The sequence below is a fragment of the Sphaeramia orbicularis genome, chromosome 7, assembly GCF_902148855.1.
Source record: "Sphaeramia orbicularis chromosome 7, fSphaOr1.1, whole genome shotgun sequence".
NCBI lineage: Eukaryota > Metazoa > Chordata > Actinopteri > Kurtiformes > Apogonidae > Sphaeramia > Sphaeramia orbicularis.
This window is the reverse complement of record NC_043963.1, coordinates 32946756-32972777: the sequence shown is the minus strand read 5'-3', so window position 1 is coordinate 32972777 and position 26022 is coordinate 32946756. Positions and strand designations below refer to the sequence as shown.

The 26022-nt window shown below is 39.3% G+C and overlaps 1 protein-coding gene across 1 annotated transcript in view; it reads right to left on the bottom strand.

The window, feature by feature from the left end:
* LOC115422054 (ERC protein 2) overlaps window positions 1–26022 on the bottom strand; it is a 175402-nt gene that overhangs the window by 132450 nt on the left and 16930 nt on the right. The window contains exons 5-8 of the mRNA XM_030138098.1: window positions 24605–24760; window positions 23161–23259; window positions 20687–20854; window positions 2082–2249 (exon numbers count right to left, since the gene is read on the bottom strand). Of these exons, the coding sequence (XP_029993958.1) occupies window positions 2082–2249; window positions 20687–20854; window positions 23161–23259; window positions 24605–24760 (591 nt within the window). The remainder of the gene's footprint in view (window positions 1–2081; window positions 2250–20686; window positions 20855–23160; window positions 23260–24604; window positions 24761–26022) is intronic.

Genomic DNA, 26022 nt, shown 5'->3' with positions numbered 1-26022 from the left:
TCCATACAATTCACTACAAAGGAGCAGTGATTTAGGGTTAGAGTAAAAAGCAAAGAAAAGAAACTACTTTTCACTCCAACTTCTGCTCTAGCCTTCCCTCTGGGATCCGGCTCTGTAAAATATAGCCTCTTGGGATGACTGAAATAGGCAGTTTGGAAAATCAATCAGACAGAGGTGGTAAGTTTATATAGTGTGGCCATTGGAGAGAAGCACCTGTTGCTCATCGTGCAAAGTATATGCATTTTTTTTCTCACCCAGGCATTCATGTTAACACATAAAACCCGGGATCATGACTTAAAAGAATAGATTTTATACCAGACCAATATTAGATGCTTAAAATAACAAGCTGTGCATGTGAAGACAAAAATGTTCTAAAGGGGCAAAAATGTGCAAAATAGAGACATTTACTACAGTTTCAAGATACCAAATACCAAAAAAAAAAAGCACTTAACCCATAAACACCCAGTGCTACTTTTATGACACTTGCCAAATACATTTTTCTCTCTGTTTAACCTTTTTTATAGTGATTTATCACCATTAATTATAATATTATCTTCTGTGTTTTGCATTTTTTCCATAAAAATCAGGTATTTTCCTGTATTTAATTTGCTGATAATGTAGATGTTCATAAAAGCTCAGATTAAAGTTAAAGGTTATTATATCAGAAACAGAGAATGCTGAACAAAATGTGACTTTTTCAGCAAAGATATCAATAACTCAATGTAAAAACAAGTATCCACAACCACTGTCATTTATCAAATTCCATGAGTTTTACTGGTGAATCAGTGTTGTGGAAGATGATGGTGTTTCCACGTTCAATATGGAGCCTCTGAACGTCCAAATGGGTCATATATGATGACCATGAAAAGATGACAAACTGCAATTTACAACAATTATTTACATGTATTGACAGGTTTAGTGATTCAGAAGTTATTAAACATTTTACATCAGTAGATGGTTTTGGTTACCAGTGGCTGTTTGGGTCTTTATGGGTTAAAAATACAGTGTTCATAAATATTTTAATCATTATCCAATCTATGAGCTGGTGCTGAGGCTACACTCACAAACCTAATCAGTATCCTATCAACAAAAAATACATCTAACAGACAACACATAATGAGCATTTTTTTGGTCCAAAAGAAGGTCCCAAGTTCAATTCAGACACTAATAAGACATCAGTAAGCTGAGAGTAATGTAGAGTAAACCTACTTTATCTGCTAATTAAGTAGAGCTATGGATGGGATGCGAAGTGCAGCACGATATAGGGTGCATAAAAAGGTCATCTTTAAGCATTGCGTACAAAAACACCTTGAGGCCACACAAATCTAAAAAAAAAACCACACAAACACACACAAATTGATGGCACTGCATGTGACCTTTGGAACCTTTTTCATTAAACTCAGCAAGGGGGAAGGAGTAAAGCGAGAGAGGGAGATCTAATTTGAGGACACAAGAGGAAACAGGGAAGTTCAGAGGGGACCTTTATGTGTGTGTAATTGGCCTATAGAGGAATTGCTAACATGCACGCCGCAGGAGGGCGCAGACCCTGCCTAAATGGGCTAACCTTATAAAAATCATTAAGGCCTCTGAGACATGCCGTGCAAATATGTGCATGTGTGTGTGACCGAACAGGTGTGCATGCAGAAATTAGATGCTGATTTCCCTGTATGTCACATCCACTACAAGAAACAAGCTTTATGGTGAAAGTATTTGTCACAAAATGTAATTGACTATGAGTAGCAGATCTCTCCAAACACTCATTTTAATTACTCATATAACAAGAGCTCTCAGCGTGCCACAATGCCAGCATCATAATCACACGGCTGACTTTTGTTTGTGCATAAGTAGGTTAAGACAGCCAAAATGGTGACATGATTTAATTGTAGGTATTAATAGACCCTAACAAGTTTGACAAACAATAGATTTAGACCATAGGAAGCAGTTGAGTTTCTGGCTTTTGTCCAACGTGTAAAACATCAATGTCAAATTTTACTCACACACAACTATGTGTATTAAATCACATGGATTCCTTTTTGGCATAGACTCAAACCGTAACACTGCTATTAAAAAGATTTACATACCTTCTTCTGCAGTACGTTGACCTTCCTCTCCTTGACATCCAGCATGTCCTTCATGTCTCTGATCTCTCCCGTTAGCGTGCTCTTTTCGTCTGCCAGGTCCTGCAACTGTTTGGTCTTCTTGGTCAGAAACTGCTCCTTTTCTTCCAGACGAACTCGAAGAGCATCCACCTGAAACAGACAATGATAAAAATGAAAGTCAGAGTAGAAGGTATGAGAAGAAATCTATAGAGTTGCACCAGACAAATAAATTATGAGGTAATCATATGTATTAGATGTGCATTGCTGGATAAAATACTTGAACAGTTTGGGAAATATATGGAGAAATAAAAAGAACACAAATTAAACAGTTGAGAAAAAAAATGATCATGTTTGCATCTAATTTCTTTTCCGATAAAAGGTCACACACACCCATCTGAAACATGAAGTTGTTGACATATAAAAGTAGTAAATCTTCAACTTTAACCTAATGTCCACAGTGTGAACCACTGCAGACTGATGCAGTAATAGTGTGTGTGAAGGAGACATTTGTTTCTGAAAGTGCTGTATGATTGGGCCAGCACCGCCACAGATCAAACTGCTCACACACTTCACACTCGCATATTAAAATCCTCTATATCTGGCTGTATGCAATGAGATGAGTGATATCTGAGCTCATTCCAGAGCATCTTATTGGACATATATTAGAGTTCAGCCTACTGTCACACACATATATGCACACACACACTAACACACACACACACACACACACACACACACACACACACACACACACACACACGCACACTCTCTGGCTGTCATGACCAGATTATGTGCTCCTCTGTTGCTCCTCAACACCTGATTACATTTCCAGTCTTTGTTGCCATGGTGCAATGAGTGAACCCATTTGAACTTCATTTTTAAGTCTGAAACATTCACACACAGATAAAGAAAAGCAGTAAGGAAAGGCGAGTTAATAATCATTTTAACAAGCTTTACTTAGACACACAAGGGACGGTGTAAAAATCCTTACAGAAAGAACTCGGGTGTGCTCTCCAGGTCATCGCTCAACTATTTCACAGGGCACTTAAAGAGATCTATTGATGTAGTGGTTTGGTAGGAGATGTGGTGGAAAGTGACAAAGTGCTACTAACTTCCAATGTAAAGTAGATATATTGATATAGTAATTTTTTTTTCAATGCAAATAAAGACTGTGTACTCATACAGAAAACATTTTTGTCCTCTGTAGAAGAAAAAAATTGCACAGCTTTACCCTCAAAGGACATTTCATTAACAAATGTATCAAGGCAATTATTTTATGTAAAAAAGCCAAAACTTTTACTTTCTTGGGTTTCAGGAGGTTAATATTGTGACTACCTATAATGAGTAGCCTACATGACAAATAACGGACATTAAGCAAGAACCCCACAATAACCTTTCACAAAATCATCTGAGAGGACACTAGACGTCTATCCGTCTTGATGGGAATGTTACAGGTGTTTTGGCCCGTCACAGTTTTTTTTTCTTGAGAAAGAGATATAGAGAGCATTCCTGTTCTAGGGAGTTTAGTTCTTAATTTTGTGTTGTATACATCTCTTGTATTGTTGAGGGAGGACCAATTGACCAATCATCCTTATCTGTATTGTCTGTGGAGTCAAAGGGGTATTGCTATGTCATTCAATTGTAATTTTCAGATAAATGGATGAGAATGGTGAATTGTTATGTGAATAAACATGTGAACCATGGAAAATCCTATTAAAAAGAAACAGGTAAATTGCGTGTAATGGTTAGTCCTGAGCAAACTCTGTGGCTTATCACAGAAGCAACATGGCCGCTCTTCCAAGTGTGATATTTTGGCTACAGTTTTCCAAAGAAACAACACCTCAAGAGAAATGACATAAAAGGGTGTGTACTTTCACATTCTGCAGTTTCTGTCCTTATTTCTGACAACTGTGGCTTTGATCTACCAGAAACTATCAACTACCCTCACCCTCCCCGATCATAACCACAGAAAAGACCCTTGTTAGTTTAGGACAGAATGTCATAAATGTCCTCCACACACAGACATATGTCGCTCTTGCTCTGATCCACTTGGCCCAGCTTGGTTCAATCTGACCAACAACATGTTGCTTTTCCACTGCAGGAATACTACCCACTAACAGAGGCTGGTTGTCATAATGACTCAACGCAAACTATTGTGACATCATCTTCAGCACGACAGCAGCTACAAGCAGAGCATTAAAGGGGAAAGATGAAAAATGAAACATTACATTATAATTTTTATTCAGGCCAGAATAAAGCTGCTTAGTCTCCAAATCTGTGGTCAATTTATCAGGATACAGCAAACTCAAAAATCTACTCTGAGATTTCCCACTAGTTGAGCTCAGCGTCCCACGTCACAACATGATGACAAACATATGTACTGATGCAGCGATGACTCTGATCTGCAAGACTTTACATTAAACATCAGTATAATTTGGTTGGAACATTGGCAAAGGTGATGGTACCAATAGTATCCACTGGTTCAGATGAAATCCCTTCAGAGTTCCAGTAGAAACAAATTACTGCTACAAAGTAAATTCTCTTGGTATAACTGGCCCATTCAAAGGTGATGAAACCATGGGGCGTGATGTGGCTCATTTGCATTTAAAGGGCCAGCACTCAAAACGACCTTTCTGGTGTCATTACTCAGAAACAGGGTTGAAGATGGACCTGTGGAGTTGAATTAATGAAGAATTCAGACCCAAGCATAGCATTTACAGTTTATGTAGACCACAAGGAAATGTTTTAAAATGCATAATTCCATTTAAAAACGCTAAATATCACTCCTTTAAAACATTAAATACATACAAAACTCATCTGAGCTACTGTAGGCTAGGTCAATTCCAGCCTACATGCCAATATATATGTGTATGTCCATGTGTAAATTGAGAGTGCACCACGCAGGCTGCAGACAGACAGAAGGCTCCTCTCAAGTAGTCGCATTAAAAGCAGGCCAAGACCCCCAGGTGTAAGATGGTGAAGTATTTATCTCATATTGCTCCTCTGGCAGACAACCAGAGTCTAATACTAAGACCCGCTCTGTCCTCGACTCTGCACACACACCAGTGACACCACTAATCCTTTGTATGTACAGTACGCCAGTCCGTGTACATCTTCAAAGGCTCTAATGTCTGTGTCACTACATAAGTGTGTGCGTGTGCATTTGCTGCTGTGTGTGCGAGAAACAAAAAGAGCCAACGAGACCCCCAACCTCACCTGGCAAAGTGCAATTTAGCAAGAATGTAGCAAGGAGGCTGAACAGGAAATCCCCGCTGTCTCACCTGCGCTGGTCCACTAAGCTGTGATCGTTCTGTGCAGACACCCTGCTAATACCCTCTTAAAGCACTCACCACTGCCAGACACCGTACACGGAAAACAAGAGGAGAGAGATGGAAAGATTAGGAGGGGGAGACGAGTAAGGAAGCTAAAGGATGTAGAGTAAGAGTGCGTGAGAATAGGGAGAATTGGGCATTTGATGAATCCTATAGTTAGGGCAGCTCAGGCTGCTCTTAGTCATGCTGCTAGAGGCTTAGACTGCTGGGAGACTCGTCTGGATACACTGAGCTCTTCTCTGCTCCTCCTCCTCTCTGACCTCCTCTCCGCTCCTCTTTCTCCCTGACCTTTTCTCTCCTAATTTTCTCTTCTATTTATGCCCAAGTGAATACATGTTACTGACTTGACTTCTTCCCCGGAGTCTCTGTGCTTTATCGCCTCACAGGTTCTTCCAGGATCATCACAGGTTTTCCCTGGATCATCTTTGGACCTGCTTCTGTGATCCTACCTCTCTCCTGCCTTCATCGTCATCACTCACTTATCCATATAGTTATGATAGTGTTTATTGTATAGTTCCATAGATGGTAGAGGTTTCTATTATTTGTACCAACTGTTGTAATAGTAGTATATCCACTGTTGGTACTTGTATTTGTAGTAGTAGTATTAACAGTCATGGACCTTTGTTCTGGTTTCTAGTAATTAAACTAACACCAGCTGATCTACTTTTGACAGTTCTAGTTCAGTTATCTGTGCATCAACTGCATCCATGTGTCTCCCCCAACTTCCCCCCTTCTCCCCCAGTCTCTCTCTATCTCTATCTCTCTATCTCTATTGCTCTCTCTTTTTCTCCTCCTTTACCCTCTATCTCTAACCCCAACTGGCCAAGGCAGATGGCCATCCTCCAGGAGTCTGGATCTGCTTGAGGTTTCTGCCTGTTAAAGGGAAGTTTTTCCTCGCCACTGTCACCAGTCACCAGTGTTTGCTCCTGGAGGATTCTGTTGGGTTTCTGTAAATTGGCTTAAAGTATGGTTTTGACCAACTCTACATGTAAAGCGTCATGAGATAACTTTTGTTATGATTTCATTCATTCATTCATTTTCTGAACCCGCTTTATCCTCACTAGGGTCACGGGGGTCGCTTGGAGCCTATCCCAGCTACATAGGGGCGAAGGCGGGGTACACCCTGGACAAGTCGCCAGTTCATCGCAGGGCTTGTTATGATTTGGCGCTATATAAACAAAATTTGATATATAATAAATTTGAAAAATTTGACATTATAGACATGCATATTCTCTCCTCTGTCTGGAACTGCGACCCATCAGCTGGTTTGTCACAGGAAATGCAGTATGGCTTTATCAGCTGGCACACATGTTGAGATGACAGACAGCTAACAAGTCAGGGTGATTAACCTCCGTCTTCTCCTTCAATTTCCTCTCCAATTTTCCTTTCCCCCTCCTCCCCAGCCTCTGAACGTCTCATTCCAACAACACCTCTCTGTCTCACACCACCACTACGAGCTCTCTTTCAACACTCCATCCCTCCAGCCATGCTCCAGACTCTCCAGGAGTTTTCCTATTGCCATTTAAAGGTGCGGGCCCTGTGGTGAGACAAAGTGATGTGTCGGTGTGAGAAATCCCTCAAGCGTAGTTGTCTTTGGGACAGGCCCACATTTCCCAACACTAGCTTTGTAGGTTTGTGTGTTTCTGTGTGAACATATTTGTGTGAATGGGTGCAGGAGAGGTGTTATGCAAAGCAGAATTCCTGCCGTCAAGACAACCAGGGGACTCATTCTGAATAAATTGTACATGTTTCTAAATTAAAAGACTGTGTTTGTTTAGCACATGAGAGAAAGAGTGAAAGAAAAAGAATGGTAAGAAAATGAGGTAGAGGGGCCCAGTGCTGTCCAGTCTGGGCCAGCTCAAACCCAAAGGAGATGGAAGAGATTGCAGAAGAGGCCTTCCTCTAAACAGATGAATTAAAAACACATCTATATCACCCCAAAACCCCACTTAAGCTTTCCAGCCCTTCACTCAGCACCATATCATTTAAAAAAACACTCTTGATTTGTTTTCAAGATTCTGTGGTTGCAAAACTATTAATTCTTGGCAACTTGTCCTAAAATAAATACAGTCACAAGCTTATAATTACTGTAAAATGTTCATGCAAACATGAATAGATGTGATGTTTTTCTAAATGCACACATGCATGTACAGTACATGTAATTAAACATGCACACATATGCATAAACATATGTATCTCTTTGACCTTCTCTGTGATGCTTGCAATGACAACCAAATGTGGATTCTGGACACTGGTTCACAAAGTAAAACATGGGTTTAAAGAAAACAACTTCTCTGTTTGTCCTCGCCTCCCTTTTTCCTGCTTCACATTTCATCATAAAAGTTTTTCTGGCAAATGAATCTGTAAAGGTATCAGACCCGGTTTCGGCTCTGGGCCGCAATAAACAACAGTGGGACTATATGAGTCGACCACAGTAAAAACGGCAGAACCAGAGACGATAGGGAGACCACAGCAAAGGCCTGGGGACACACCGACACTTGCAGACTCACACACTTACAGTTGCACTCTCACTCACTCACTTGGGAGTCCAATAGTATGCTTACAGCTGTAGGTTGATCAGAAAAACATGCCTAATATGATCTTCTCTCTCACACTTTAGCTCTTTAAAAATCTCTGACTATGGTCATGAACACACACACCATACGCTTAACACCTACTTTGTGTTGCTGTTCAGAGAAGTTTGAATGTCACCTCGGCTGAAAACACCACCATAAAAGTTCTTAAAGCCCTAGAGTGGGTCTGGTGGAGTGTATCTAACATCTGCTTGGGATGCTGCTATGCACTACACGCAGCTGTGTGAGCTATTCACTTCTCTGGCTGTATGACGTCCAGCAAGCCTGTATAAATACAGCAAAAGGCAGTCATTAGACTTAATTTATTTAAAGGTCTGTGCTGCGAAATTAATCATCTAAATTTATGAGATACTATTTGACTAATTCATGTTTGTCTAGCCATTAATGTGGCCAAGTCTGGACTGTATCAGTAAAGGAAGAAAGGGAATGTCATTTCAAGATGATAGTAGACCACCAGAGAGTTTCTTATACCAGTTATTATCATTAAAATATCTATTTTTATTGAAGTATGCAGATCCGTGAAAAACCAACACACCCATAAGATGATGAAGAAGGAAAGGAATGAATATTGACTGCTGAGACTCAACAGCCAATTGCTTTTAGTTTTGTTACATCTGACTAATGTCTATATTATTAAGATTGTCAAAAGGGGAATAAAAAAAAATATTCTGGCTTTTAACAGACAAATGCATTCAGTGTATATAATACACTGTACTGCCTCTCACAGATGGTTTGCAAGCACTGGACTATGTGTATCATGCAGATGTGAGAAGGAGTAGCGTTAAATGATCCATAGTTTCCTGATGAGGCAATAGAAACTTCCAATACATGTCAAGAGGTTACTGTTGGAGGTGGTAAGGTTAGGCAGTCTGAAGATCAAAGCTGGATTTTTTTTTCATTGAGCACATTCATACATGTTGGATTCAATGATGGGAATTAACTAAGTAGAAATACTTCTTACTTTACTCCTTAAATTTAAACACAAATATAGATAACTTCCCCTCTTTCATTTCAAATCAGATTTGTTGGTTTGACGTAATTTGTTTTTGGAGTTCTTATTTCACTATTTATTCATAACATCCAGAACAATTTCAACCTTAATAGATTTGAAAAATAACATGGAGAAGGTGTATCTACTGGTCCATATCACACATGACAAACCTAAAAAGCATCAAGACAAAACAGATATAAAAGGGTGGCTGGATCGCAGGAAAAAGGTACATTAATGTTTTGAATTCTGAAAATTGAAACCTAATTTGCAATTTGTAGAAAAGCCAATGGTTAGTATTTTCTATGAACTTTTTTTTAAAAGTTAAAACGTTTTTTGTTGGGGTTTTTTTTTATATAATTTTGTGTCATCCATAAACCAGAAGTTTGGTGGTTTGATCCCTCACCCCTCCACATGTGATGAAGCATCCTAGAGCAGGACACTGAACCCCAAGTTCCTCCCAGTAACTGTTTTTGTGATGATTGAATGAATGAGTGCGTGTATGTGTGAATGGGTCAACCAAAATCATCTATTGATCTAAAATGTTTCATAATTTCCAAACCACTAAACCTATTAACACGTTGAAATAATTGGTGTAAAATGCAGTTTATCATCTTTTCATGGTCATCAGATATGACCCACTGGATGTTCAGAGGCTCCGTAGTGAACATGGAAACACCGCCATCTTCTACAACATTCATTCACCAGTAAAACCCATGGACTTTGACAAATGACAGTGGATGGAGACACTTGTCTTTATGTTCAGTTATTGACATCTTTGCTGAAAAAGTCACTTTTTCATCAGTTTTTGATATAATATCCCTCAACCTTAAACTAAGCTTTAATGAACATCTACTTGATCAGTGAATTACATATAGGAAAATATCTGATTTTCACAGAAAAAACACAAAATACAGAGGATAATATAAAAAATGGTGACACATCATTTAGGAAAGGTTAGATGCAAAGAAAAATGTATTTGGGAACTGATACAAAAGTAGCTGTGGGTCTTTATGGGTTAAATTAACATTGCACACTAACAGCCAGGAGAAATGTCCTTTTATTTTCATAGTTTCATTTCATTCTTTTTCTCTTAAATCAGAACTTTTTGAGTCTTTTCCACAAGTATCTGGACTTCTACTTGAGTAAAGAATGCAAGTACTATGTGTATGTGAATGTACATTTGCAAGTAGAATTTGCAAAGTCAAAAGTAAAACTGGAGCAATTCACAGAGCAGCTATAAGCTTCAAGACTCTGCTGTAATTATGGGTTCTCTAACTTCATACACACACTACTGCACATATATATGTACACACAAGACCATACACATACACTGGAGATTTTCTCTCCACCTGAGCTGGTCACACCAGACATGACGACACTGAGGCTGATGTGTGCGGAAATGAGGGACATTCCCTGACCTGGGGCTTGGGCTGGGTGTCATAAAGCCTGGGATAAGGCAGTACTCAGAGCTCTGACTAAATATCATATAAAGGACAGATCACCTCAGGTCCGTTCAGGATAATAAGCAGATGTAAACTGCCAAACAGCAGGGGCTGTAGGGTGGAGAGTAGGGCACTGTCATTGTACAACATCTGTCGATAAAGCCATAGCAACACAGCTGTCTGCCCACAGGCTATGGAGGAAACAGGGAAAGCACTGACACAGGAAAAAAGGAAAAGATATATACACGCACAAACAGAGAACTCCCAGGATTCAGTGACAAAAGGAGCTTTATCAACAGACTGAATGAACGTTCTCTGCCATAACATGAACATCTATCATGCAAAGCTTTAGCATTGTATGGCTACATGACACAGAAACTATGTAGCATCATGTTAATCTTCACTGCACACAGCTGCTACAATGCCTCTTTTGCCCTTCATTTATCATCATTACAATATTCAGCAGAGATGGACACTGACACACACGTAAGACACACATACACAGCACATGCACACAAAAAAGGAAGAGACACAGTAGGCGTTCCCCCTCATTAACACATGCTCCTTCTTTGATTATTTTTCCTGATCATTTCCAGTGCTGCATGCCAGTTGATACATCCTGTTTCCAGGGAATCCATTTCCTGTCAAACTATACTGAATAGTGACTGGCAAACATGTGGAGAAAACAGGTTGTGCAGTCTATAGTGTGCCTGAAATCAGGCTGATTTCAAGTGAAAAAAGTCACTTTGGTGTTGAGTCTTGAGTCCTGTGGAACCGAAAACTGTGCAGCAGTGTTTTTCAACCTTGGGGTCGGGACCTCACGTGGGGTTGCCTGGAATTCAAATGGGGTCACCTAAAATTTCTAGCAATTAATAAAAAAATAAAAAAATATATTACTAATAAAAAATATATGGTGAGTTGAGAGAGACAATCATACACACATCAATACATAAAAGACATGATAAACTGAAGCTGAAACTGAAGCACTGGTGGTACTGTTTATCTTTCAAATGTTCATTATAGCTGGTTTAAGATGCTGCAGCTCTATCATAATCCATAGTTTCACTTATTGTTTGTTCAGTATTAATTGTCAGCCTTGTAAATACAAGCTGGACTGACTGTACATATCCTGACCAAGAAAAATAAAATTCTCACTCTGCAGTAATCTACACCTGGCTTTTCTGCCTCCCTCCATAATAATATACATTATATAGACTAAATGTCATCTAAAATTAATGTTTATTTGCAACATAGTATAGCAAACTATTAAATGATCAAAAACAAATTAATTTTAGCAAAAAAAAAAAAAAGTCTCTGTTTTGAATGTCCAGGGTCGTCAGAAATTTTGTTATGTTAAAATGGGGTCACAAGCTGAAAAAGGTTGGGAACCACTGCCATACAGTGTATTAAAAAAACTGTAAAACACAGGTAAATGTTCAGAGACAGCAGGACAGAGAGGCTGAACTGAAGCAAAAATGCAAGATGGATTGAAGCTGTTGGAAGATACAATTTGATCTGAGAGGACTGAGAGAGCTTTAGAAACATTCTCAGTTGGTGAAAAGTACAAAATGTATGTCATGCAGGAAATGCTGTTCCTCAATATAACTAAACTAATGCTAATAAATAGTCACTTTATTATCCTCATAGGAAAGTTTGGTGTGTGTATTTTACCCACCCTAATACATGCAGCACCTAGCATTAACACATTAGGAGCAGTGAGCTGCCATCGAAGGCCCACAGTGACCAACTCCAGATCTTCAACACCTTCGTCAAGGGCACTGGCAGGACAACCAACCTCTGTATACATGTTTATGATGGCAGAGGAAACTGAAAAACTTGAAGGAAACTAGCCTGGCACAGGGGGAACAGGAAAACTCAACACAGAAAAGCAGCTCTGAGGGTTGGGAATCAAACACAAAGCCTTCTAGATGTGAGGCAGACCTGAGAACCACGACTCCACCATGCCACCCAGTATTAAAAACGGGAGAGTAGCATTATGGACGTATATCAAAAGCATGAATACAATGGCAATTCATTTCAGTGAATACTCACATATCCAAAATACAGTCGAGAAAAAAATTATTAGACCATCAAAAGTCATCGTAAACAATGGTTATGCAATCAAGTACTAACTCCTTGTGTATCATGTGACTAAAACAGACAGAAAAGAGAACATCGAATCCCTAAAAGCTCTGTTTTTGTCAGTGCAATGCCATAGCTATAGATATAAGAACTTAAGTGATTTTGGTTATTATCAAGAAAACCATGGAAAATGGCTAGATATCAGGTCTTAAATTAAACTCTTATGAGCCACTTTCATTACCATTATATTTTTCCAAACAAATGTAACTTTAGTTGTACCAGGCATTAAAATGAACAAGAAATTGAAGAAAACAAGGGTGGTCTAATCATTTTTTTCAGTGACTGTATATGGATCCTGCACTACATGTTTGCCTAAGTTCACTGCAAATTATTTGATTCCCGTCAAGACAAAAATGTTCTTATTTTAGGTGTTCCTACATCTGTAGACATGGTTATTTCTAAATTTAATAATCTTAATTCAAGAAATCTTGTCAAGTGAAATTATCTTGCAGCATGGATAAATATTGTCTTGTTTTAAGTACCTTTTTCCTCAGATTTAGTGTTTTTATTTTGTTTTTGGACACCCCTTTTTTGCAGTGTTTGCATCTCTATGTATGTATGAAATTAGAGATTAAGCGGTCTAAGCAAAGCAAAGTGATCCTCAGGAGAAAGGAGTTTGAGAACAATAAGAATGGACTATATTGTCTCTGGCTGTCTCAATCAGCACCTCGCTGCCTATGGTTTTACCAGCCGCGGACTGAAAGCAAACTTTGCAAGGCCTTCATTACTTTGTGTTTTTATGTGTGTGTTTTTAGTTTCAAAATGTACCAAAATAGAAAAAGTAAAAAAAAAAAAAGTAGACAGAAATGCACACCCTTCCAAAATACCTTCTTGTGGGATAAGTCTCCATGCAAACGAAGTCCTCGAACTTAATGCATCATTTGAGCTCAAGCATGCAGTATGAGGTTTTGCATAGCAATACTAATGTGTGTTTCATGTCCGCATGCATATGTAGGAAGATTTAAGTAAACGTGTAATCTTGCACATATGTGTCTGTTCCTTTGGTCATGCACATATTTACCTCTCTCCCTGTGTAAACCATTAAATATCTCATCCTCATTCTGACCCCTATAACTCCACTTTATGGTTTTTCCACATGGCCTCTGAAGAATTCGCGGGGGCTTTATTTTGGATCGTGCCATGTTTGTTCTAGGGGGCCCGGCCACTGTGCAACTCACACTGCATCCCAAACCACACCACCCCAGGAACCCAGGAGCATGCTGCTGGACCTAAGAATGGTGACCGTGGTCAGCGGAGTTCAGATGAGGTCATATTATATCTGGACGACACCGATTATGACCCCATCGTGTCGGTAAGACTCATCACCAGTCCAGGTTTGAGGCGTGATTGTATCATTACTGTCCTGAATTTGTCTATAAATGCCAAGCATCTCACTGTATTCTTTAGTAAATCTGTAAAGTCGTCGCCTGCTGTTAATTTGTCACACCACCTCTAGTTTAGTGGTAGCAACAGATGGAGAGCGGACAGAGGTGAAGGAGGAAGAGGCGAGAAAATGGGGGGAAAGAAGACAGATGGAGACAGATAGATGAGGGAAGAGAAAATATGGACATGGGGAGCAAAAGGGAATGAGGCAGAAAGAGAGACAGAGAGAGAGAACGCAGCAGGGGGATCATCCAGGGTGGAGTGTAACCAGGTTGAGACCACATCTTTCTCCGCCTCACTGCCTATATGAACCATCCGTCAGCAATGAGAACAAGGAAAGATCAACAAAAATAGTCCAGCAGGGACCAGAGCACGCCGTACCATCACATCACTCACTGACAAAAGTCCATAGCCTTCAACATCCATCAAACAACTCTATTCTCTCACTTCTCACTTCCTCCTGTCGCTCCATCTATCCTTGATTCTTTCCTTTACCCCGTCCAGCTCCTTTTTTATTTTCCTCTTGTTTTCTCCATTCATCACTGTCGCTACGGTTGATGTTAGCAAGTAATTTTTGAGTCATTTATATCTTCCCCGAGTCATTACACCTCAACCTCAAAATCAAAACTTAGTGGAGGTCTTCTGGCAGTCACACTGCAAACGCCAGTGATGAAAGAGGACATAGAAGATATTTGAGGTCACATCTGAGAAAGTGAAATTGAAATACCACAGACTGTGTTCTCTGTAAACACAGACATGTTGCCGCATTGCAAAACGTACATTTGAAGTGTGCTGCTTCTAACACTTCTCTTGGCATTCACTTAGGAACAAAATATCAAATGTTGTATGGCTGTGTTATTTATGCACCTGATTCAGGTCTGGATTTCCCCTGAATGGATGAGTGCCCACTCACAGGATGCTCACTTCATAAATATGTAAGTAAAGCATGTTGAGCTTCACTAAATGAAAACTCTCATTTATACCTGCCAAATACCTCGAATAGAACATGTTGTATCAAGATACGCAACAACATTATCCAACCCCAGAAATCAGATATACCACTAAATAAGGTTGCATAAATAATCAGGCTGCATTTGTAAATAAGACTCTGTTCTTAATTGCTTGCCTGGGAAAATAAAGGTTAAATAAAAATAATAATAATAATAATAATAAGACAGCAGGCAAAAAAATAACGCTAAAATCACCAAAACATTTTGATGAAATCACTGTAAATCATCTTGAGCTTTGCTAAAGTATCTTTTGTTAAGATCGTTTCAGCTCTGAGGGTCAGTGGTTGGTGGTTGCCTATACTCTCCAGGCCATCCTGGTCCTGCTGCTGGTGCCAATGGGTGAGTCTGGTTGCAACTTTCCATGCACACACAGACACAAACGCGCTCAAACATGCATCCAGACACACACCAGACTTGTCTGTTGTTACTTTTGAGTTGTACAACCTTTGAGTAATTTTGCTTTAAGGTCATCACTGTTCTTCTGTTGCCGTTTTTGTTTCTTTTTTTCCACTTGTTGTTTACAACTGGTTATTTAGATTTTTGGGCTATTCTGTTTTTCAGTTCAAAAATGTTCTCCTGTTGTGGTTGTTACTGTTCTTATTTCCCCTGTTGTTAGTTTCTGTTTCAAAGTGTGTGTCAATATTTGTTTGTTTATAACCCCTGTCCTGTTTTTCCATCAGGTAACATCCTTCTATGAATAAAGTCCAACAGAGGGAATAGATCTAAGGATCAAAACCTTATTAGATCAAAACTGTCAAACAACTCTGGGCAGCCAGTACACATGTAAAAAAAAAAAAAAAAAAAAAGATTGTGAGATATACCAGAGCACAAAGTAAATCTGAAGCAGACCATCACAGAGGACACCAAGAAAAAAGAAATGATTTTTATGTTTTTATAGCTGTCACAAAATGCAGAAACAGGAGCATAATATTGCAGCTACAGTTAATTTTTAAGTAACAATGTACAAAAGATAATAGCAATGTCATAGTATTCAGTCCATTAGTTATAGAGAGTCTGAGAATGGTCAAAAATATGTATGAAATATCATGATTTATAAATAAAAGATTTAGAGATGTGTAATGCACTTATACTATGTAAAAAGGGTTTTGGAGCACAGGGCTGGGCTTTTTATTAAATATCATTACAATAAACATTTTAATTATTTCTTTAGGATTAATTTTGATTGCCTTGTCATCTACACTTACACATTTCCTCACCGTTTGCTTTTATTTGATTTTACTCAATGTACATTTTTTTTTAGCATATTAATGAACAAGATAAATATCTCTACATTTACCAAGATATTTAATTTGTTCTGACCATAAACGATCATTTTAAATAAGTAACTGTGTGGTGTCTTCAATTGTCACTCAGAAAGTTAAAGTTAAGATATTTATTGTCATAATTATTGACAACAACTGACATGAACATTTTTATCGTGATATTTAAAATTAAATCAACGAATCCTACAGGCTGTATGTGTGATGTGCTTCAATATATTTGCCCAAATAGTGTATTACAATGTCAAAAAATTTACTATTTTATTTTTATTTTCCAAAAGTTTCCTGTGCATTCAAATGCCTAAAAATAATTTTGTTTAACTTGAACCACCAGGATGTCTCGCTATGGCCTGTGTGTACTGTTTACCTGGACTGGCTGTTGTCCCAGAGAAGAACAAGTTCACGTCAGTTATTTAACCCCCATATTTACATTTCTGAGCTAAAATGTGGAGTCTATAATTATCATGTGTTCTAACTGACAGGCAAAAAACTATACTGCCTCCTTAGAAAAATGTCTTTCCCACTTTCAAATTACAAGCGAATCCAGAAAAAGCCCAGATGTTCCAGTTTTCAAGGAGTTCTTAAACACAGCATACTTTTGTGAATCTTTGTTGGTGTGTGTGTGTGTGTGGGGGGGGGGGGGGGCACCATGAAAAAAATCTCAAATGAAAACTCATCTGGTGATTGGTCCATATATATTCTGTATGTAAATGTATTACCGTATTTTGCGCACCATAAGGCGCACCGGATTGTAAGGCGCAGTCTCAATTACAGGGTCTATTTCTGTACTGAAGCCATACATAAGGCGCACCGTATTATTGGGCGCATGCTAAAATAAGGTAATGGAAGCAAAACAATGAGTTTGGTTGAACTTTATTCTACTAAGTATTTAAAAATACACTCACATTATTTTTTGATCAATCTTTTGTCACAAATCCATCAAAGTTCTCATCTTCTGTATCTGAATTGAACAGCTGGGCAATTTCGCCATCAAACATGCCGGGTTCCCTCTCGTCATTGTCGGAGTCAGTCTCGTTGCCGGGTGGCTGTTCAGCAATGATGCCGGCTTTCGCGAAAGCTCGGACAACAGTCAAAGCAGATACCTTAGCCCAGGCATCCACAGTCCATTCACATATGGTGGCGTAACTCGCCCGGCGCTGCCTCCCAGTCTTAGTAAAGGTGTGTTCGCCGTCTCTCATCCATCGCTCCCATGACGCTCGCAACTTCACTTTGAACGCCCTGTTTACACCAGTGTCCAGTGGCTGGAGTTCTTTTGTTAATCCTCCCAGAATGATGGCAAGCTCCGAATTCATTTGCTTCACTTGGTTTTTCACAGTAGGAGTGATATAGGCGCGCATGGAGTCGCAGATCAACAGAGACGGTGATGTGTGGAAAAAAACATCCGGTCTCTTTACATACACCTCTCTCAGCCACTCTCATGTTCTCTAATTGGTTTATCACTGCCAGCGTACGTAGTGTAGGTATTATGTCCCTATGTCGGCGGGAAATGGTCCGACAGTCAATCAAGCGGAGCGCTTACTAAAATCGCACAACAACATTTTTACAGATTTTGGAACTCAGTGCACACATAAGGGCACCGGGTTAAAAGGCGCACCGTCAATTTTTGAGAAAATTAAAGGCGTTTAAGTGCGCCTTATAGTGCGGAAAATACGGTACAAATATCTCTGCATGGACAAGACACATTTCACAAGTGAAAATGAACAGTCATGTTATGCTAAAAGTTGTGATGTACAATATGCATTGTTTAAGTAGTTTTTAGATGTGTTAAAACTGTTAGGTATTTGTGCAGATTGCAAAATTTGTTTGTGGGTACCCCAAATTTACACTGATCAGTTTTGTTTTTCATCTGTAAATCTGTAATACACATTGAGCCTATTATATCTCCATGGTCTATAAATTCCTTGAGTAAACTCAAACAAATACCAATAAAAAGTTTTACCCCTCATTCATAATCTCATACAATACTCATGTGGGTCTGTAGCTGAAAGCTCATACCCACTACTAACAAAACAAAACTTAACACAGGTAAACCCTTTGCGAACTCCTTTTCCACTGAGGTTGTGTACTGCTCCTTTGTTGCTGGCTGGTTAAATATGCAGGAAGGTCTCTGATATGTTACCTGAGCTGCTGGAGTATAGTTACAGCCCTGCATTGTCCTGATCTAGGCAGGAAAGACACATACACCTACTGTATTAAAGTTTCCACAGACGTGGGCAGTAGACTCACAGTGCTCACGCACACACTCATTATTTTCCGCATTTTCCAGTTATCTGGAGACAGATTCAATCACCCCCATTTAGAAGCTGTCCTTAACTTTGACTGACAAATAAATACACATCCATTTTCTCATTCCACATTCACAGTGCCTGCTCTGTTCACTGGAGTACCCTTTCTTAGTCTCATCCTCATGTGAATAGCTTTTAGAGGTAAGTTACTTGATGATGCTATTCCTCAGATCTGGAAGACACCAGACTGTCTATGGGGGAGTGGACTACTGTGCCAGCTACTGCCATTCGTGATGAAAACTACTTGAAGTAATAACACAAAAATAAACAGACATTTATATGGGAAGAGGCATAATGAGCAACAAGTCCTAGGAGACAAAAATGAAACATTGGGCTCTTGAGGCATCTTAAATTAAACGTGGGAGAGCAAAAGCAATCTGCAAATCTGAGATGGGAGTCGTGCACGGTTGGAAGAAATGAGGTGAGAGGGGAGGCTGTCCTTTCTAGTCAAATGATTGACACAGAGTAGAGGAATGCAGGGCCGTAGCTGGCCTCAAGCACCCTAAATCTCTTGACTCATCCTTACTTAGTGCAGGAAACCCAAGCCTTTCCCAAGCTGGGGGAAAATGCCACTTCAATGGCAGGAAAAACTACTAGAGCCCGGAGATGAGAGTCAATCAGCGCTGACAGCAAATGTTTTTGTGTGTATGACTGTGTGTCTGTGTGTATTTGCGGTGGCCAGGGCTGTCAGATGTGATTACAGTCCTGCTGCAGAATCCTATGAGAAGTGAGAAGAAGACAGGCTACCGTACAGAGCATGATGATATGCCCAGTGTCAGGAGCATTAAAGTCAATTATATGTAATTCACTTGTCATGCACCCACATACAGTATTAAAGCATAAATATACTCTACTCACATACTCATATACACATAGCTGCCCATTCATGAGTATAATTTTCATTTAAAAAGAAAAACTGTCAGTCATGACCAGCAATAATATTTCTTAATGGAACACTTTTCATCATTTGTAATAAAATGAGAGCATAGATGCCCTCTGTGTACATTACAAACGTACGTATAGCTTTGGCTTGTAACATGTAGAAAACACAAACAAACACACACACACAAAACCACCCACTGAAAACCAATTCCTTTAAGTATGATGTATTCAGTTAACTGCAAGGGCCAAAATTCCTTGCACATGTATGGACAATTAGGCCTCATTTTGTCCCAAATTGCTTCCTGTAATGATGAGTGGACATAGTTAGCAGGCCGTACTCAACTGCTGAACACAGAGAGATCTAGAGTATCAGTTCCAAGTATAGAAAGTGATGGAGAAAAATGCTGCTCCCAAGTCTCCCTCACCACACACACACACATATACACACACACCTCAAACTTCAACTCCAACTTCCACACCACACAACTCACCCCCATCCCTACAGCAGTGATAAAATCATTACAGCCGCAGAGTTTAGAAACTTCAGCTACGAAGGTGAAAAAACTATGAGCTTTCTCCAGTTTTCTGACTAACTGACTCGCCTACATGTCCATGCCCACTGATAGATAAAGGAGCCACAGGCATACATATTCTTCCACCCACCTCAAAAAAAAAAAAGTCATGACAGAAACTGAAACAAAACAGCTACAAGTCAGAAACAAGTAGCATTTTCTACATTTGCCCTTTTTTTGTCATTTTCAAATTTTGTGTATCTCAGAACAGACAAATTACAACTGTACTTGCACTTGTGTGGGTGTTGTGACTTGAACAATCTATGCATGCCTGAGGGTGATGAAAGCATTGGGTTCTGTTTTTCAGTTCAGCCACAGACATTTTAAAGTATTTAAGTTTAAGTTTTCTATATGCGGTGCACCTTTATCAACGTGTCTGTGCTTAAGATATGATCTAAGGAGTGTGTGGAAGACAAAACATAAAGAAAGTGATGAAGGACAGTTGATATAAAAATACAATGGGTGAGAGTAGAGAAGAACTGGTAAAGATAACAGGTTTAACTCATTAATACCTGCAATGCCACATGACAGAAACAGCATTAAAATATTTAAATATTTTATTTAACTATTTATGTATTTCAAGTGTGTGGGCAGAATTTTTGATGTCTTTTGTGATGTTTTACGAGTGCATATGTAAGTGTGCATGTACTGACCTCTGTCTGCAGAGTATTGGCGCGTTGCTCCTTAGCATTGAGTGACTCCTTTAGCACATCAATGTGTTGCTTGCAGTCTGAGTTCTGATTCGTCAGTGTTTCTAATTTGGTCTGCAGGGCCTGCATCTCTGACTCCTTCCTGCTGAGCTCCTGCTTCAGCTGCTCTATCTGGAAAATCAAACACAGACATTTGTTATGAAAAGTTGTTAGACGTCATGACTGAAAAGTTATACTTGGATGTAACAAACATTTTCAAGGTAAAAAAAAAAAGCATTCCTTTTCCCTCATGCAATTACTGGAACACACACACTAAAATACACACTTGCAATTGAATTTAAACAAATTTTCTCAAACGAATCAAAAAAATTGGCAAATACATAACCGAGGAAATGAAAAATGTACCATTCAGACCCCATTTACAACTGGTATTAAAATGTGATCTGTAACAGTAATTCAGAATAGGAAACACTGATGTTAATGAAAGGTGTAAATGAGTTGTGATTGACGGACTACCCAACTACGTCACTTCTGATTCTGGTTCACACTGTGTATGAGTTGTAGACAGGACCTTAGAAAATCCATATATCATGATTCTGCTCTGACCCACAAATAACACTACCCAAATAGCAGCTTTGCTAACCTGTTTAAAATTAAAATAAATGGAAGATTCATTGCCCTGGAGCCACCAAGAAATTAGATCCTTAATAACTTTATGTGACACTGTTAAAGAAAAACTGGACAGGTCCTACAGAAATAGGTTCATCTAAGACGACATTCCAGAAATGGAAAACTAAGAATGGCACTGGATGTGGCTGCAATGCCAAAGTAAATTGAAACATCTAAAAATGGCTCATCGACAAAGCTAGAAATGATAAGAAAAAAGGAAGCTGTAAAAATATATATTTGCCACTTGTTGGAGAGGAAGACAGGATACATTCTAACTGATGTGGAGTCAGACATCCATCACAGTGGCACAAACTGACTCCATGATAAAGTCATGAATCCTGCTAACATTGATGTTAAAGAGGCAGTGCTTGAAAGTTTTTTGCATCTCCAGAAAAAAGTTTCAGTATATTTCAATTCAAGTGTTTTGAGAGGACACAAGACTTCTACATCGACTCCTGGCCTGTGACTTCAGGTTGGAGAAAATCTACCCCATAAGATCACACCCAAATTTTATCAAATCACAGGTGTTTTCAGACAAGTAGGAGGGTTAAATACATGATTGACAGTTGTAATTACCAATCATTGTTCAGATTCTGCCAGACACGCCCTGGATGTGACTCCTGCTTCACTCCATAAGCTGACACAGGAGCTCGGAAAAGTGGCTTCACTTTTCCATAACAGCACAAAACAACATCAGGTCATCTACATTTTCTATCAATGTATCTTTTGATTTGGATCAAGGAGAGATTTTAGTAGTAGTCATTTCAAATTATGATTCTTCCCTCCTACTTTTGGCTGCTGCCACTTTAAAATAAGCTTTAAAAACAAAAAAAAAATATGTAGCTAACAACATTATATCATGATTTGACATTATTTTAATGTGGTATATAATGTGAAAATATCAGGGGTAAATGCAAAGACAAGTGAGTGTTTGTGTCGAAATAGAGATTTAATTTTTTAATATGAGTGTAAAAAAAAGTAAGTAAATGGGGTCTTAAAGTCATATGGTTAGACATGGTTTGTTAATTCAGTTAAATTGTTGGTAAAGTTTTGTCACAATAAAATCACTATCTTCCATACTTTCAAGAAAAGAAACTTGAGAAAAATGTAACTGGTATGATTCAAAAGGCAAGACAAAGAGTATTATGTTATAATACCTAAATATATGCCAAGTGAATCATAACATTTACTTGGAAAGATGATAAATCATCCCTTGGTCCTGCCAAAGAGTCTGGGGCCTAGAGTACAGAACCTACTGTCTACTCTACAGACACACCAAACCAAACAAAGGGTGAAAGTACATGCACTTACAGTACACAGTACATAGCTGACATATCACAGATTGTTTTAAGGAAGGCCATGTAGAACAGGCCAGAAAACCACAAAGGAAATCAAAGGCACTATCATTGGGAGATTTCTGTGCTGAGGTGAGCTATGTGTAAAGATTGTCATCTGTCTACTGGCGCCAAAAATGCACAAAGAGTGATTTCAGTGATTGTGAGCAGGGTTCACCCCTAAAACGGGAATTCTGACTGGACCAGAGTTTGGCCAATAAAAGTATGCTCAGAGAGAATGTAACTGAGAGACCAAAGAGAAGGTGGACGGGGGGAAATAGGAAAGAGACAGTTAAAAAGGGAGGTGGACTCAAAACAGAGAGATGGTATCACTGGTAAAGAAGTCTGGGAACACGTCTGGAGTGTGCTAAAAAATAACAGGATAAAAAGAGCATGATGTATAAAGTAAGTCAAAATGAATTTAACAGAATAGAAAAGGAGTAATGAGAGAGGAGAGAGTAATGGGAGGGGTACTTCTGGTTGTTCTGTGATCCAGGGCTGTTGGGTGGGGAGGAGGAAGGTGGGAGCTGGTCTGATGGAGCTCTGAGACACACGTGGTGACAAGGCCTGCTCCTACAAAGACACAAAGACAAGAAGACAGCAAACTACTAAAATACGACACACAGCCAGCTGGGAAACTGACTGTGCACTCAACCACACTCCTCCACACTCCGCATTCTTCAACCACACAGCTGAGTCCTCCGTTCGAGACCAACAGAACTGTTACACTTAGTCAAAGTTGTGTAAAGATTAATTAAATCAGTGAAGACTTGTGCTGGAAAAAATCACCCGCTCATCATTCAGGAACAAATTTTCAAGTTCTCAGGAGCCATTTTCTAGTGTTGGTTTCAGTTGGATCAAAGCACTGAAAGGAAACCAGAGAGGACAGCACCCTGGTCTTCTCTTTCCTCTTATCACGTCCTCACCTCAACACCAGTCAGCGCCGCTGCTGAAAGAACAGCGCCCTAAACACTTCAAGCATATAGAATGAATGTGTGCATGTGCATGTGGCAGCGCTATGGTGTCTTTCTGTATTTCTGTGTGACTGTACGCAGAAAGATGAGACGCAGGAGAGCGAGTCTTCTTTGTGATGTATACTTTCCCAGGTCAGGACGGGTGAGGAGAGAGTTCTCTCCTCTGTCGCTGCAACTGAACATTAATCTGTCAGGGGTCCATTCATAAGAAACATCTCTTTTATGATTACATCGGGAACTTCCCCGTTTCAATGACAAATGGGCCCTACAAAGAGCACCATTAATAGGGAAGAGAAAAAAATCAGATGTAGTTCTATTCCTCAGCCAGAAACACTGTAGAACCTAAACCTACATTTGACTGTTGACCCTGCATGTTATGCTAATTAGCCTGTTTTGAGGTGTGCATTTTTGTACCAGTACAGGTAACTGTATTTAGGCCAAATAAAGCTCTTTTTGTCGGCTAATGATAGAGTAGTAAACAGACGCGGTGCACTGTAAACTGATAGGGCCTGAGTCTGTTCGCTTTGTAACTGATAGGAGTGTAGTGCAATGTTTAGTCCTGTCACAGGTAAAGTAGGTGAGACAGGCCAAAATGTAGGTGACATACATAACAAGAAAGAAAAACACCCCAATTAATCACACCCTTGCTCATTGAAGATGGAGAAATGTATTTATCAGGAACCAGAGTTTGTGATATCAATGCAACAGATGTAACAGAGAAATTAAGAGTTTAAACAAGCAGGGAAAAGTCTCAACACACCACAGTGACATGGCATAAATGTTCCTCCAGATTTAGTGCATGTTTGGATGTAAGCATGCAATGGGGACACTTAACGTGCACATTGCAATTTCTTCATGCAGGCGTTATCGAGATTTCATGGCAAACATATCACATAAGTCATGCAACGTTGTGTTGTCTCAGATAACATGCAGAGACATTCTACCTTAGTCTTCATGAATTTAGAATGGCTCTTGTAGACCTCCACCTGCTTGAGCTCATCCTGCCTGTCATCAGGGTGCAGCAGGCCACTGGTCTTTAACATCTGGACCTCATCCTCTAAGTCTCTGATGTTCCTCTCCAAGGAAGAGATTTTGGTGTCCTGCACCAGCAACAAAAGGCAGGCGAAAAGTCAGAGAAGGTCTGACTCAAAATGTAATAGAGAATAATTTTGTGGTAAATCAATAATACATTATATATATGGTAAACAATTCATCCACCTAAACTGTTGTGCACAAAGAACACGCAAAAGCTTGATTATTGAAAGAAAAGCTTAACTTTCTTTGTTGCCCATAAATACTTGAGTAAAACATGAAATTTTTTATATGAAATACAGAGCGGACAGGTTTTTCCTTCACCCTTTAGTCACCTGAGAAAACAAATGCATTAACTACATGACGTGGATTAAAAACAAAAACATAGATTGAATGTTTGCTCAAAGGAAACTCAGAGAGAAACAACCCCCCCTAAAAAAATTCAGTTACTGTGAAATTACTTTGTCTTTGATAATAGATGCAAAACCAAGTCACATATCTACAAAATACCTTGCAGCATTCTGTGTCTCCAAGTTAAATATAAAGCTTTATGTCTGAATAGAATGTCTGGAAAAACAGAGGGAAGGGCCAAGATGTTTTCCTTTGCAATATCTATGAGGGAATGGAAGGGTCTGTCAGGGACAGGTCCTGAGGTTGTTTTACTGCATGGATTCAGACGTACGTTAAATGCTAAACCTTGGAAGAAAAGAGAAAGGTAATTGAATAAATGGAAGCAGATTGCATGATGCCATCAGCACAAACCACAGGCAACATGTAAGCATCTGACCTCTATTACATCCTCTGACATCAGCCCTGCCTAACACAGCGTCGCATATACCATCCTAAACACCATGCAAACAGGAATGCTTGTGTATAGATACACACACAACACAAACACATAAACATGTCGTATTAATGGACATAGACATTCAAGTAAAACTCAGAAAGCAACCATGCAGGGAACACCCCCATCCCAAAATGAGCAAATGCCCACAAAAACTGTACACAATTGAATCATTCACATTGATTTGTGTATATATTCCCTCATTATAAAATGACTGCTATCTGTTTCTACTCCACATCATTCAAGAGAAAAAGGAAACAACACCCAGAGGAAGAGAAACAAGACAAACCCAAAGAAAATACAGAAGGTAATATAAAAAACAACAGTTGATTCCAGTAGGAATTCATGTTAAGATCTGAGCTTGAACCCCACGGTAACATGAAGTGCATGATAGTGCTGCATTCCAACAGAGAAGGAATTCATGACAGGGATAGAAAAAAGCTTCATGTTTGTAACCAATGTTCAATTGACAGAAGAAAACAAGAG